Here is a 15012-nt window from a genome sequence, read left to right on the forward strand (position 1 = left end):
GTGTTCGAGTGTTTGGACATTCTGTACGTACTAAGCTACTTCCGCCTGCATGAACAACTGTTAGCAAGTGGTTTGTAGTTGTTTTCTGTGTAGAAAGACGGATGCAGGCAGAAATCCCTGGGCACCGGTGCTTGCTGTCACATCTGATGCCATTGGTGCCTTTTTCCCAGGGTGGGGATTTGGATATGCTGCTGCCATATACCACGTTGTATGAAAAGGCTGTGAATTGCGGGATGATTCTTCTTTGGCTCCCTGTCCAAAACCAGGGTTTACTCTTGTTTTAAGCTGCGATGCGCTTGTCGTGCTGAGTGTGCTCATGTAAGTTATACATGTCGGCAGCTTGTTGTGATGTCAGAAGTCCCACTTCTGTGTCGCAGCCCCCAAAAAGCAGGTGCTCAGGCAAAGCCTGATGTATTGGGGCTTACAGCAGACTCGGCTTTTTAACGCTTAACGGATGCTGCTCGTGTTTGCTGCCGGCTTTGCAAACTTTCTCTCCTCCCACCCATTTCGAAAAAAAAATAAAAAATGGGCTGAGACAGTTCAATAGTGTTATTGCTGAAATAAAGTTCGAAATACGTGATGTGTAGTCCACCTAACGTGTACAGAGGGGCAAGTTCTCGTTCCGTTTAGTATCTGGCTGCGCCCTAACTGCGAGGGGCGATGCACTAATGCCGGGGGGGGTTGAATCCTGCTGAACATCCCCTTCAGCCCCACTTTGTCTCTTCGGAAAGAGCTCTCTCTGGAGGTGAATCTAAAGGTTGTTGACAGCGGGTTAGTGGGGAAGGCGGCCGGGAAGAGCCCCCCCGCCTCCCCGCGGGACCGGCTGCCGCAGAGGGGCTGGCGGGTCCCGGTGCGCGGTGGCGGGTCCCGGTGCGCGGTGGCGGTGCGGGAGGGGAGGGGGCTGTCCCGGCATTTGTCCCCAGGGCCGTGTTAAAACGTGCCCTCGGGGGCGGGGGGGATGCTAAACCCGAGAGGAGGGGGTCCTGCGCTCGTGTCGAGGGCTCGGGACACCGCGGGGGGCACCGGCGTGCCCGGGACTGCCGCTCTGCCGGGGCCGGGCCGGGGGGGCAGGAACCCGCCTCCCGGGTCCGCCCCGGCCCCGCTGACTCACGGCGCGGCGATAAGCGCGGCCCGGCCCGGCCCTGCGCGCCGCGGCCCCGGCATGTCCGGGACATGGGCGGCCGCGCCGCGCCGCTGCGCCCGGGGCTGCTCCGGGGGCTGCTCCGGCGGCGGCGGCTGCTGCTGCTGCTGCTGCTGCTCCCGCTCCTCCCGCCGCCCCCGGCACAGGTACGGCCGCGCCACAGCCCGCGCGTGGGAGCGGGTGCGTGGGAGTGCGGCGGTGTCCGCGGGTGGGAGCGCGGGGGCCTCTGCGTGACTCTGCCCTGCGTGGGAGCGCGTCCCGCGGGTGGGAGCGCGTGGGGTACCGGCACGAGTGAGTACGTGTCCCCTGGGCGTGACGGGGTGGGCACTGCTCCCGTGCCGGGAGCGTGGGAGCGTGCGGGCACTGCGCTCCGCTCCACGCGTGTGCGAGCGCCCCGGCCCGCGGGTGTGCGGACGTGAGTGGGTGCGCAGGCAGGCACGGGCCCTGCCTGGGCGCGAGACCCGTGGGTGTGAGCGCGTGGCGACGCAGGCGGGAGCGTCCTGCTGTGACAGCCGCTGAGCGCAGGGCTTGAGCGCCCGTGTCGAGAGCGCGTGGGTGCGCAGGGTCCGGCACCCAGAGAGCGTGGTTTGTGGGGCAGGGGCTGTGATGCGTCTGTGGGGTCGGGGCGGCTGCATGCGGGGTCCCGTGGCCCTACGCTAACGGTGTTGGCAGGCGCGCGATGGAGATCCACGCTGCTCGCCCCGGGCGAGGGGCCTCACGCAGCGCCCAGGGTGGACGCTGGGGCTGAGAGCAGAGTCCCCTTCCCTGGGAGCCCTCGGCCCCCGCTCCTGCCCGCAGAGCTGCTGCCTGGCAGGGTGGTGCCCTTGGGAGCCGGATGGCAGCTTCCACAGGTGGTGGCGGAGAGGGCATCGTGCCGGGGTGGTTTTGGCAGGTGTCAGTAGCACCGCTCCGGCAAAGGAACCAGCAGACACTGGTGCCGTGTTTCTGTCTGTGCCCAGCCGTCCCCCTCCGTCGCTGGGGGAGCGAGCGTGCCTCGAGCCCGTGGCTGAGCTCCGGCCCCGGTGGCATCGCTGCAGACTCCACGCTGGCGTGGTGGGAGCCTTGGAAAAGCACAGGTCCTGCAGACATCCCGTGGGAACAGCAGCCACGCTTCTGGGCTAGGGCTGGCCAGAATGGCTGCTGGGGCAGCCGGGGCTGGGAGCGGAGGGGAGCGTGGCAGCTCCCAGGTGCCCAGCGCTCCCAGTTCTGCCTGTGGTGGTGTGTGGGGAGTGAGCTGGGCAGCCTGGCCTTTGTTCGAGTGCCCTGTCACCGAAAAAACAGTAGTTGCAGAAGAGATGGAAGAAACTGCAAAGCATCGGGGGAGGGAAAAGCAGAGCCTGCGAGTGCAGCTCCCGCTGTAGCTCTGACAGCTGGCAGGGCTCAGTGGTCTCGGTTCTGCTTCCCTCGTGCAGGTGGCCACAGCACAAGAGCTGCATGACCACAAGAGCTCCATGTCTGCTGGCTTGGCTTGTTGTCATAGCTGGTCCCTTGCAGCCGGCAGCAAGCCTGCCTGCATGGCCACACCGGGCTAGAGAAGCGGCAGCAGGCAGCAGTCGCCCTCCTCTGCCTGCCCCACGGCGTCCTCTGGACGAAGCGAGAGCTGGGAAACTTGCTCTGACCTCACTTAAAAATTAAGCAAGAAGAAGAGCAAATAATAGAATTGGGCTCGAAGCAGAGGGGTGCTCGTGAGGTGTGTTGGGAGGGAGCTGGTGTGTGCTCCTGGCAGGAGGTACAGCCGGAGAACAGGCGACCTGGCACCCGTCAGGGATGCTGTCTGTGTTGCTGGAGCTGGAGGAATTTCAGCAGCTCAAGGGAGAACGTGTCCCCCGGACCCCCCGTGCCGTGGCTGGTCTGTTGCCGCCATCAGGTTCTGCTCTGCAGACAAGCATGTCCTCACAGGTTGGGCACCGTCTGGGCACGGGCTGTCGGCTGGTTCCTGCTCTTTAGTCTGGCCAGGTCCCCAGGCCAGGCTCTCTGCCCGGCTCAGGTTCCAGGAGCTGCTATGGAGCAGGTGAGAGGCAGCGAGGGGGCTGCCGGGGGGGCGGCGTGCCAGGCCCAAGGGATGTCCTTTGTCCTTCCCGCACGTGTGACCCGGGGCAGCAGCTTGCTCGATCGACTTCTGCATCGCAGCCGGCGGGGAGCCCAGGCGCTGCTCTGGCTCCCCGGCATCCGGGACGGCCACGCCAGCCCTGCCTCTCCCTGAAGCCGTTTGGGTCCCCGTGCTGTTTGCTGATCCCTGTTTGCTGATGGGGTGAGGCTGGCGTGTGTGCCAGCCTGCGGCGGCTGAGCTGGCGTTTGCTGTACGGACGTCGTACACGGAAGCAGCAGCTCCTCTTCCCAGCGTGAATTTGCAATTACTCCCTCAACGTCAGGGTAGCTGAAATCTGTGCCTTTGAAGGCCTGGACGAGCATTAATTGCATTTCTGGCATGAAAAGTCACCCAACTCGTTTGTTTCTGGAAGGAGCCGGTAGTTGGCCTGTTTGTGTCACCTGTAGAGAGGCACCCGGGAGCTGTGGCTGGGAACAGCCGTGCTGCAGCTCATCCCCGCCAGCAGCAAGGCTGGCTCTGGGGCAGAGGTGGGGAAGGGCTGCGCCGGGCCCAGGACTGCACTGGTGGGACGTGACCAGTGCTCAAGGAGCCAGGGACCACGGGTGCCACACGCTGCCGGTGGTGCCGCTCACTGCGAGCACAGCTACCTTAGTGCCAGGGCGTAATGTCGGGGATTTATAAAACACAGCACCTTCGAACAGCCGTTAGCAGATGCAATTCTGCGCGTGTCCTGTGCGGGTGGAACTGGAGGAACAAGCAGATTTAATACGCTGGTGCAAGGAAATAAATTATTTTCCCTCCCAGTCTTGCCTCACTGGGGACCAGAAGGGACCTTGGGGCTCTTCCCCGCGGTCTGCTGCTGCGGTGTGCTGGGTGCAGGGGGGCTGCTGAGCTGCGTCAGCCGTCCGGGGCCACGGGGACTCATCCCCAAGTCTGGCCCTGCTCTCTAAGGATGGCGTTTCTGTCCGTAGTGCCTCAAAGGCGGTGCTGTGACTGTCCCAGAAACACTGCTCTTCATATCCACTCTGGATGGAAACCTTCACGCAGTGAGTAAGAGCACAGGTGACATCAAGTGGACCCTGAAGGATGGTGAGTAGCGACCCGGGGGGTGCTGGCTCGCAGCCTGGCTCTCTGGGCTTGTCGCTAGCTGGGGGTCAGGGATGCACCCCCCAGCTTGGCTCCTGCTGGTCGTGCTCTGGGCCAGCAGTTCCTCCAGCCCCGGGGGACACTGCCAGCTGCAGCTCCAGCTGCAGGCACGGCCATGCGCGGAGGAGAGCATCTGGGGGGGGCCAGACCCCCGCTGCCGGTGGTGCCTATTCTGGGGCTGAAATGCAAATAGGCTGCGGACCTGGGCACGGCAGTGCACGGCTGCGCTTGGTAAACACTGCCACGTTGTCCCCGCTCGCAGGGAGAGGCTGCTGACGTCTGTGTTTCGCTCTTTTTCAGATCCTATTCTGCAGGTGCCGGTTTATGTGGCAGAGTGAGTGTCATCCCCCGCGGGCAGAGTGCCCTTTGCAGGGCGGGCAGCCTGCGGGCGGTGCAGGAGCCTTTGGGAGATGCACGACTGCCCTGATGAACCGACAGATTCACAGCAAGAAAGGGGAACCTCGGAAAAATGAACCTCCCAGCCCATGCTGTAGCGTTGCCTTACACCTACCCTTTGTGCTAGCGCTTCATGCATGATGATGAGGAGTAGCTGCTCCCTGCTGCTGAATTGTGGCCTTGCTGCCGGCAGCCTGGAAGCTCTCGGCACCACCAGGCACAAAAGCATAGGAGAGAAATTGAGAAAAATCCACATGACAGTGCAGGGGGAAGGCAGGACAGCAGAGAGCTCCCCTGGGGCGGGCAGGGCACGGGTGGTAGGCACAGGGCGGCTGTATGGAGTTACGGTGCTGACCCAGAGCGGGAGTTCATCTCCTACCAAATCCAGTGCTGGAGGTTTCCAGGAAAGGTCAAGCCCGGTAGTGAATCACCCTGGAGCAAACTGCTGAAGGGGTTTCTTTAGTGCAGCTCCTCTTTAGCCCTTGGCGTCTGCCCGGGGCAGGGGGCAGCTCACGTTTCATCCTCCTCTCTCCTCCTTTCCAGGCCAGCATTCCTTCCAGACCCCAATGATGGCAGCCTGTATATCTTGGGAGGAAAAAACAAAGAAGGCTTAATGGTCAGTGGGGCTGCGGGGCTGCGTGCATCCCGCCCCCCCGCACCCTGGGGCTTCACCGGGCTGGGGGACTGGGCGGACCTGCCGGACAGGGTGAGCCGGGGCCTTCGGTTGCTCCAGCTTGTCCTTGGCACCTGGAAGATGTCAGCCACGTGGGTGTGGGGCAAACACAGCTGGGACCCTTTCCTTCCCCGCCACTCTACTGCTTTGGGGTTGAGCAGGGAAGGCAGGCGAGGAGGAGGGGGCTGTCCCCGGGACCTCTGCTTCCCACCCTGCTCCTGAAGGCGGGAAGGCTCAGGGAGGCGTTTCTCTGGCTCCTCATCCACGCTGCCGTCTGTGTTGCAGAAGCTCCCGTTCACCATCCCGGAGCTGGTCCAGTCCTCGCCATGCCGCAGCTCGGACGGCGTGCTCTACACCGGTACGCAGAGCCCAGCCGCTCCGCCGGACCTGGGGCCAGGGAGGAGGAGAGGCTGAGCGGGGAACTCCCGGGAATGTGTCCGTGGAGGGGAGGGACGGGAGGAAGCCTGGCGGGCGGCTCTCGGGGATGGACAGCAGGGCTGCGGAGACTTATGGAAAGTGTAATTTCATTCTCAGGGAAGAAGCAGGACACCTGGTTCATCGTGGACCCCAAGTCAGGAGAGAAGCAGACCACTCTCTCGACAGAGGCTTGGGATGGTCTGTGCCCGTCAAGTCCCCTCCTCTACATCGGCCGTACCCGTAAGCCAGTCCTGCTCCCCGTTCGTCTGTCTAGTCCCAGGAACGGGGTGCTCGGCAGTGACCTCGTGCCCTGCTCTCGTCCCCAGAGTACATCATCACCATGTACGACACCAAGTCGCGGGAGCTGCGCTGGAACGCCACCTTCTCCGACTACTCGGCCCCGCTTTGTGAGGAGTCCTACCACTACAGTGAGTGGCTGCCGCAGGAGCCAGCTCCCGCAGTGCCCTGCTTGCAGCGGGACCCTGGCGGTGTGGGGACCCTGGGGAGAGGCTGCCATGGCTGGTGGGTCTCAGCCATGCTGATTGCTGGGGGTGATGGCTGCTGCGTGCCGGCCACAGCTCTCGTGGGCGCAGAACAGCAGGCAACAGCCCATGGCTGGTGGCAAGATTGAGGTGGGACAGATGGGGACAAAGCCCCACGGCCAACACCGCTGCCTCACCCCCTCCCTCTGGCTCTGCCTAGAAATGGCACACTTCGCCTCTAGCGGGGACGGGCTGGTGGTGACACTGGACAAGGAGAGCGGGGAGGTCCTGTGGGCGCAGAACTATGGCTCACCTGTGGTCGGCATCTACGTGTGGCACCAGGACAGCCTCCGCCGTGTCCCCCACCTCAACCTGGCCATGGAGACCCTGCGCTACCTGACCTTCCAGTCGCAGGACATCCACCTCCTCAAGTGGAGCTACCAGTCCACGAAGGATTTTGCTGCCACCAAGACCCAGCTGCTGTACGTGGTTCCTGTGCTGTGGCAGCCGGTGGCATTTGTGTTGCCTCTGCTCAGCTGCCCTGATCCACGACAGACGGAAGGCTGATGCTTGTCCCTGCCTTGCAGGCCAGCGCTCTATGTGGGGAAGTACGCCGCCAGCTTCTACGCCTTGACCTCCCTGGTCCACGGCAGCGTGGCTCTGGTGGTGAGTGTCCCCACTGCCCCTTTCGGGGTGAGCCCCAGCGGGCACATGTCCCAGCTGCGTGGTGCTCCACGAGCTGTCGCACCCCCAGCCGCAGGGCATCACGCTGGCCAGGATCGACGGCCCCACCACGGATGATGTGACCATGAGAGAGTCGGGGGAGTGCGAGATCACGCCCAGCACCGATGTCAAGTACCCGCAGGGCAGCATCACCTCGCTCCACAACCAGTGGCTCCTAATAGGTGTGGACCCGCAAGGGGCACAGACTTTCCCTGCGTCCTTGCTCCCGGAGGGTGCCCCGGGGAGGGACAGCCAGAGCTGCCGGTGTGTTTTGGGCTGGCAGCCTGACCAGCCTTGCTCAGTGGGGCAAATGGGACTGGGGCTGTGACTCACCCTCGGGGACTGCTGCGACTCTGGCTTGGGGCTGCTTGAGCCCATCCTATCCTCTCCCCAGGAGGGGCCGCCGGCCACCCCCACCCGGGAGGTGGGCAGGGACCCTTTGAAGCCGGGCTCACAATTACTTGCTGGCGGGTGTGCCGTTGTGCACCAAGCCCTGCACGCAGACGCTGCGTTAATTAGCTGGTTCCGTCATTGCTGTCGCAGGTGCGATGGCAGGAGAGGCCACGCTGCATTGGCATGTTTGGAGATCAGGGTGGTGCCTCGAGGTCGTGGCAGGGGAGGCACAGAGGAGCAGGGTCAGCCCCCCCGCTGCGTGCTGAGAGCAGGGACCTTGCTCTCTGCCTTTCTCTGCTGGCTGCTGCTGCTCCAGGGCCCCGTCCCTGGGGACGCAGCCGGCAGGCCGTAGCTGTGATGTTTTTTGTGCCTCCCGTGAGAGGTGACACCCCTTCTCCTGGAGAGCCAAAGCTGTCTGGCGAGCCCCCATCGTGCTGGCAAGATGAGGGACTGAAGCTGTGACCAGACGCCAGCTGACGGTTGTCTCTGTTCTCCTCCCGCCGCAGGGCACCACGAGCTGCCTCCTGTGGTCCACACTACGATGCTACGAGCCTTCCCGGAGAACCTGAGGAAGACAACGGAAACCATCATCTCCAGGGCTTCTCCTGCCAGGACGGTGTTCGACGATGTGAGTGGTGGACTCTGCTGCGTCCCACCTCTGCACTGGGGGAGCCTCGGGCGGTGCTGGGTCGCTGAAGGGGCTGGGCTGTCTGGGGCTGGGCGGTGGGTCCCCAGTATGGGGTAGCACGGGGAGGGGGGTCCTGCGTGCGGGGCTGTAGTGGGGAGGGGGTCCCAAACCTGAGTGCCCAGTGGCCCGTCCCCCTGGTGTCACCCAGCCCCGGGCGTGTGTTGCAGTTTCTGGCCCCGAGTGGCCCGGAGGAGCCGGCTGTCCGCAGCGAGGGGCAGTTCCAGCCGGACCCCGCGCCGAGGGAGCAGGCGGAGGTCTACCCCGAGGCTGGCACCTGGGACCTGGTGATGGCCGGCGTGGGCACGGCCCTGCTGGGAGGGGGACTCCTCTTCCTCCTGCTGACGGTGAGCGGTGGCCGGTGGAAGAGCCCACCGCCTGCCACAGAAATGCCGCTTCTGAAGGGCCGGGGACTCCCTTTTTTCTTGTCCCTGTGGCACAAGCAGCGGTGCCGTGGCTGCGATGAGCTGTGCAGCTCCCGCGCTGTCTCATACACGCTCATGGTAATGAGCCGAGGTGGTGCGCAGTGTTCTGCCGGCTGGGCAAGGGACGGACGGTGCACACGCTGCCTGTGCCAAGCCCTGCCGATGCCCCGGCTCAGCTCTGGGCGCAGGAGCTGAGCATTCCTGTGGTTTGTGTTCCAGAAACTGCAGAAGCAGCATGCGGTGCAGCAGCAGCAGCTGGAGAAGCAGATTCAGCTACTGCAGCAGCAGCAGGAGATGCTGCTCCCGGGCCGGGTCTCCGGGGAGGGTGTCCCTGCAGAGCCCGGGGAGCCGGGGCTGAGCCGGGGAAGCGTGTTGCAGCTCTCGCAGAGCCCCGGCCCCTTGGCCTGCGTGAAGGACCTGGCTAATGGGATGGTCAGCCCAGATCCGGCTGTCCCGGCAGCTGCTGAAGGTGTGTGCAGGTGGGAACAGGCAAGGTGCAAGGGGCTCTCTGGTTGTCACCCAAAGCTGGACCAGAGATGCCCCACAGATGAGGGGGCTGCACCCCAGCTGGCGGGGGAGGAGATGCAAAACCTGCTGCTGGATAAGCATGGGCTACAAAAGCAATTGCAAGAGTAGTGGGGCCCAAAGAACAGCCAGGTGGTTGAAGAACTGGATGTCCTTCGTATAGGACTAAGGCTCGTAGGTTGAAGGATAGCTGTCTTCCTCTGCAGATGCAGAACCAGACGTGATTGTAGTTGGGAAAGTTTCTTTTAACCCCAAGGATGTGCTGGGCCACGGAGCTGGAGGAACCTTTGTCTTCAGGTGGGTGGTACCCCGGGTGCCTGCCCTCATTCCGCTCTCATTCCCCTGGGAGCCACAAGGACAGCGCCTCGGCAGCTCCTCACCTGGCTGGCAGCCAGTGGCTCAGGGGCTTCTGAGAATGGTCCTTCTCATGGTCCTCATCCAGCCCAGCCGGAGAGCTGGGCTCACGACCTTCGGTAACCAGGTACCGGTACACAGGGCAGGTCTCCGCCTTGCACCAGCGCCCTGTGCTCCCCTTCCCCTCCTGCCTCTGCCAGGCTGGCAGGCAGCTGGGCTGTGCCTGCTCCAGGCAGCCCTCAGCAGCGGCAGGATTAGTCCCTCGTAAGGTTCCCCTGACTCTGGCTGAGCCCCTTTCCCCAGCACTAAGCGCAGCACAACACGAGGGAGGTTATTTTGCTATGAAAAGGGGAACCTGAACCCCCAGTTTCCAGCTTGCTGCAGAGATTTCTGCCTGTCCATGGCTTTGACAAGTCTTTGGGAGTCACTCCAAGGTGACCCGTGTTGAGGACCCTGAGGGGCGAGTTTCCTGCATCGGCCAGAGCCTGGCTGGGCTGTGCATCTGCAGCGCTCAGCTCTGCTTTGGCGGGGAAGGGACGTGCATGGACACCGCCGTCAACTCTCCACGCAGGGGCCAGTTTGATGGCCGGAACGTGGCCGTGAAACGCCTCCTGCCCGAGTGTTTTCATCTCGTGGACCGCGAGGTCCAGCTGCTCCGGGAGTCGGACGAGCACCCCCACGTTGTCCGCTATTTCTGCACCGAGAAGGATAAGCAGTTCCACTACATCGCCATCGAGCTCTGCTCCGCCACGCTGCAGGAGGTGAGCCCGCAGCCCTCTCCCTGCCCACTCCTGGGGGCGTGGGGCTGGCTGCATGGGGCTGCTCCCGGGGGGCTGTCGATCGACCCTGGCTGTCCCCATCCCCGTGTTTGCAGGTTGGTCCCCAGGGACACGCATCTGGTTTTGGCTGTGCTGCTAGGGAGGTCCTGCAGAGCCCCCACCGGAGCAGCGTGCTGTGCATGCCCGAGGGCAGGGTTGGCAGCCAGCAGCTCCCGGGTTCGGAGCCCTCTTTGTGTTGCTGCCTGGCCTCGGGCGTACAGCCCTGCTCCGAACCTGCTTCCCAGCAGCCAGAGGGAACAGAGGTCGGATGGGGCACGGGCAGGCTGCGAGGCGCTTTGGAGAGGCAGAGCAGCCAGCAGCAGCACTGCTCCTCTGTCAGTTGAGCCCCTGCCCTTGTTCTCCTGCCGATTTGCCCTCTCAGGAGGGAGCAGGGCAGCTCCGAGCCTCCGCATCGGTCAGGGCAGTTGTTCAAGTGCTGGGAAGAGACTCAGGATGGGGAGGAGAAGCATCCTTTTACCACTCCGTAAAGGAGTGTTGCTGAAGTTGTGGAGGTCTGAGGACACAACTGAGGGCAGTTTGCTGCAGAGGGAATAGATACCGACCGGTAGACCTGAAAATGGCAAGCCTCGGGCACAAATGGCCTCTGCATGGGCTTGTCTCCTTCCACCTCTGTCAGCCTAGTTGAGAAGTCTCGCTCCTGGCAAGCCTTGCCTTGGTTGCCCCAGTAAATCAGACCTCAGTCCATCTCCTTCTACTTCTGTGTGGTTCCAGTACGTGGAAAACCCCAGCTTCGATCGTCGCAGCCTGGACCCGGTGTCTCTGCTGCGTCAGACCATGTCCGGGCTGGCCCACCTCCACTCCCTCAGCATCGGTAAGAGGGCGGCACGCGGGCCGGAGAGCAGTGTGTCCCATCTCGGTCCCGTCCTCAGCCGAGGCTGTGGGGTTCAGGTAGCAGCCGTCGGGGTTGGCAGTGAGCGGGGCGGCAGGAAGAATCCTGCTCCTGACTGCAGCACCGGCCCCACTTCAGCCCTGCCGCCGCGTTGGCAGGTGACATTGCACACTCTCTTCCAGTCCATCGTGACCTGAAGCCCTGTAACATCCTCATCTCTGTCCCGAATCGCCATGGGCAGATCCGAGCCATCATCTCCGACTTTGGCCTCTGCAAGAAGCTTCAGAGGGGACGACAGAGCTTCAGCCTCCGGTCCGGCATCCCTGGCACCGAGGGCTGGATCGCCCCCGAGGTGCTGCAGGAGGCCCCGAAAGAGAACCCGGTCAGTGAGCCACGGACGCCTCCCCCTGCCTAGGGTCCTCCTTGAGCCCGTCGTGGCAGAGTCCCCGGTGCTGGCAGCGGCCTTGCGGCGTGCTGCTGAAATGCAGAATTAAGACAAAAGCTCTGAGAGCCCAAGCCAGCCCAGATGCAGAGCACCGGTGCTCCTCACCAGGACTGCCCCAGTCAGCGGCTGCCCCTGCTCTCCTGCCCTGGCAGGGACAGTGCCCGGCTGTGTTCGGCACAGCGCGTCTCGTCTAGCTACAGTCCTTGGAGATTCGGGGTGGGGAGGGCGGAGGGGACCATGGCTCGCTGCGAAGGTTATGCTTCTGCTCGTCTGTTTAGTGCAGGGAATCCTGTTCCTGCTGGAAGCCAGTTGCTGCACTGGTCCCTGGCAGGGCACGTACTGGTGCTGGCAGTGTGCTCGACATAACCTCGTACTGGGGTCAGTTTGCACAGCTGAGTGAGACACCAGCAGCCCTGGCCTGTCCGCCTGGCCATGAAGTCCTGACTTCTGTCTGTGCCACTGAAACCCTTTTTCCTGATAAGGACCTGATGTGCTGGGTGCTTCACTGACTCCAGAAAGCAGAGCAGACAGGAGCCCCAGGGCGATGCATTTTCCAGCAGCTCTGTAACAAACGACCAAGCATTCACATAAAAGAACGGAAAAGAGGGGAGGTGAAAGCTTTCCTTGCCCTTTGCTGCGAGGGTCCCATCTCCCACTTTGTGTTTTGCAGACGTGCGCTGTGGACATCTTCTCAGCCGGCTGCATCTTCTACTACGTGGTGTCAGGAGGGCAGCACCCATTTGGGGACAGCTTGCGGCGGCAGGCCAACATCTTGTTGGGCTCTTACCAGCTCAGCTGCCTGCAGGAGGAAGCTCACGGTGAGACCCTTCCCCACAGGCACAGCCCTGCAGGAAAGCCCTGAGCTGAAGGGCACAGCTCCTGGTCCTTCTTGGGGGGTTTAGTTCTCCATTGTGTCATTTCGCCTACCAGACAAGCTTGTTGCGAGAGAGCTGATTGCAGCAATGATCAGCCCGGAGCCCCAGCACCGGCCCTCGGCCCCTGTGGTCCTTGCGCATCCCTTTTTCTGGAGTCAGGACAAGCAGCTGCAGTTCTTCCAGGTGAGCACGCACTGTCCCACTGGGCAGTGAACGTAGGTGTGCTCTGAAAAACAAGTGCTGGAAACAGCCATGTTTAGATCATTGTGCTCACTTTGAGCTCCTTTTGCAAGGGGTGTGGAGGTCCCTGAGTTTGGGGCCAGGGCCAAACCATCTTAGTCCCCCTCGGCGCTGGCTCGGTTCCCTGGTGCTGGACGGGGCGGTGTGGGGTGAGGGCAGTGCCTTACCCACCCCGTCCCTGCTCTTGGGCACGCAGGACGTCAGTGACCGCATCGAGAAGGAGCCTGCCGAGGGGCCCATCGTCTCGGCCCTGGAGGGAGGGGGACGGTTAGTGCTGAGGACCAACTGGAGGATGCACATCTCCCTCCCGCTGCAGACAGGTGAGCACACAGGGGCCAGCCTCCCCGCTGCAGCCGGAGCCTGCTGCCGCCTTTCGCGCAGAATGGGACAGGGAATGGGGCTCCCAGGTCCGGTGCCCTTTACTGGGCAGGAGGCACCTGCTCATGCCCAGGAGCCAAAAACCAGGGTGGGTAAACGTGCCAGCCCTTCCTTGGCAGGGCAGGGCAGGGCAGTGCCCGGGTTTGCCGCAGGCAGGCTGCGGTGCTCCCTGTGCATGCCCTGGGACGCGGGGGCTCGGGGCGTTGCTGGCACCACGGGGGCTGTGGCAGCCCCTTGCCCCAGCTGCATCCCGCCTTGCTCAGCATCTCTCCTGCTCTCCCCAGACCTGAGGAAGTTCCGCACCTACAAGGGGGGCTCGGTGCGCGACCTCCTGCGGGCCATGAGGAACAAGGTACGGCCACCCCAGCTCCCCCGCGCCCCCACCGCCCGCCCCCTGCTCACCTCGCCCTCTCTCCTGCAGAAGCATCACTACCACGAGCTGCCGCCCGACGTCCGGGCAGCCCTGGGCCCCGTCCCTGAGGGCTTCGTGCAGTACTTCACCTCCCGCTTCCCCCGGCTGCTGCTGCACACGCACGGGGCCATGAGGGTCTGCGCCCACGAGCGGCTCTTCCACTCCTACTACTGCCAGGGGCCGGGAGGCAACGGCAAGTGAGCGGGGACATGCGCCGGGACGGCACCTGCGCTGCGAGGCTGCTGCGGCCGCTCCTCCCTGCCCTGCCTGTACCTGCAGCCCCGTCTTGCAGCAGCTGGGACCAGCCTTGGGGGTCTCCAGCGTCCTTCTCCCCCTCCCCAGGGCGAGGTGGGGCCCCAGGACCAGCTGGTTGCCCAGCGTACACATGGGTTACAAGCAGCACAATCCAGAAGAGATGAGCATAGGGTGGGGCTGTGCTCTCACCTGGGGTCTCCTGAGCCCGAGAGAGACCATCTAGGCACCCACCTTTGCAAACACTCACAGTCAGACCCGGTGGACCGAAGGCATTTGTGTCAGAGAACAAAAAAAAAGAAAATCTCTGTCATGGACATGGTGTTTGAGAAGAAAGAAGAAAACGCGCGTTGGATTTTCCTGAGGGCAGCCAGCAGCGCGATGCGCTGGCAGAGCAATGCAGCCAGGCTGGTGCTGGGTCCCAGTGGGGCATTCACCCGCAGTCTGCGTTTCATCCTGTGCATCCTCCCATGCCACGCGCCTGGGAGAGCGGCTCTTTGAGCCTGTGTCCAGCACATGGCTGTCACCAGGACTGATATACCAGCCTTGACACTGGAGACCATCCTTCAGCCCTGCCAAGGGCTGAGGCACAGCAGGTCAGCTTTCAGCAGCCACCTCAGGGCTTGGACCTGGTATTTGTACCAGGGCTGCTGAGGGCAAGGTGCCACCAGCCCCAGAAGCCTCCAGCACAATCCCAAAAATGAAGTTTTTAATCTCAGCTGGGCTGAGAAAACAGTTTTCTCCCTTTTGGTCACCAGCAGCCTGTCATTGTGCCAGGCCAGAGCCCCCCATGTCAGTCCTGCGCCCAGGAGCGCTGAGCGGTTTGCACAGCAGCTCCGCTGATCAGGAGCCCTTGTCTCAGGATACAAAGGCAGGGAAACCCCTTCTCCCCAGGGGTCCCTTCCCTCTGAACACAGCCTGCGCCTCCCACAGCCTCTCCTGCTGCCCCAGGGCAGGAATCCCATGGGTGTTCTGGCTTACGGCATCCCCGTGGGCATGTGTTTCATACAAGCCAGCCTCCCCGGGCAGCACCCACTGGGTCCGTGGGCAGCCTGGGAGCTCCTCAGCAAGGCTTCCTCTCTGGAACTGCAGTAATTTTGTACAGTGCAATTCCTCTGTGTGCTGGGGTGTGGGATTTTGTTATACAGGTAACAAGAGGTTTGTACCTGGTTTGGTTTTGGAATACCCTATTGCCTAGAGCATTTTATACAAAATGATATAAAAAAATAAAAAATAAAAAGCTTGTCCTGCTTAAAAATAAACTGGCCTGAGAGCACCAGTAGGTGCTGGCAGTGAGCAATGGTGGGAGAAAACCCAAGGTAGCTTACTGGG

At 62.8% G+C, this 15012-nt stretch overlaps 1 protein-coding gene across 1 annotated transcript; it reads left to right on the top strand.

Moving 5' to 3' along the window:
• Window positions 1–1248: 1248 nt before the first annotated feature.
• ERN2 (endoplasmic reticulum to nucleus signaling 2) lies at window positions 1249–13629 on the top strand (the record flags this gene model as incomplete). Its single annotated transcript, XM_059826566.1, has 22 exons — window positions 1249–1287; window positions 4163–4280; window positions 4638–4671; window positions 5277–5349; window positions 5692–5764; window positions 5941–6063; window positions 6150–6251; window positions 6526–6787; window positions 6893–6971; window positions 7060–7210; window positions 7928–8049; window positions 8277–8453; window positions 8751–8981; window positions 9247–9353; window positions 9982–10171; window positions 10961–11060; window positions 11261–11460; window positions 12194–12341; window positions 12454–12581; window positions 12835–12958; window positions 13301–13368; window positions 13438–13629. Coding segments are annotated over 22 exons (2841 nt in total), but the record flags the coding sequence as incomplete, so codon positions are not given.
• Between the last annotated feature and the right edge of the window lie 1383 nt (window positions 13630–15012).

This window comes from Gavia stellata, chromosome 18 (genome assembly GCF_030936135.1).
Source record: "Gavia stellata isolate bGavSte3 chromosome 18, bGavSte3.hap2, whole genome shotgun sequence".
NCBI lineage: Eukaryota > Metazoa > Chordata > Aves > Gaviiformes > Gaviidae > Gavia > Gavia stellata.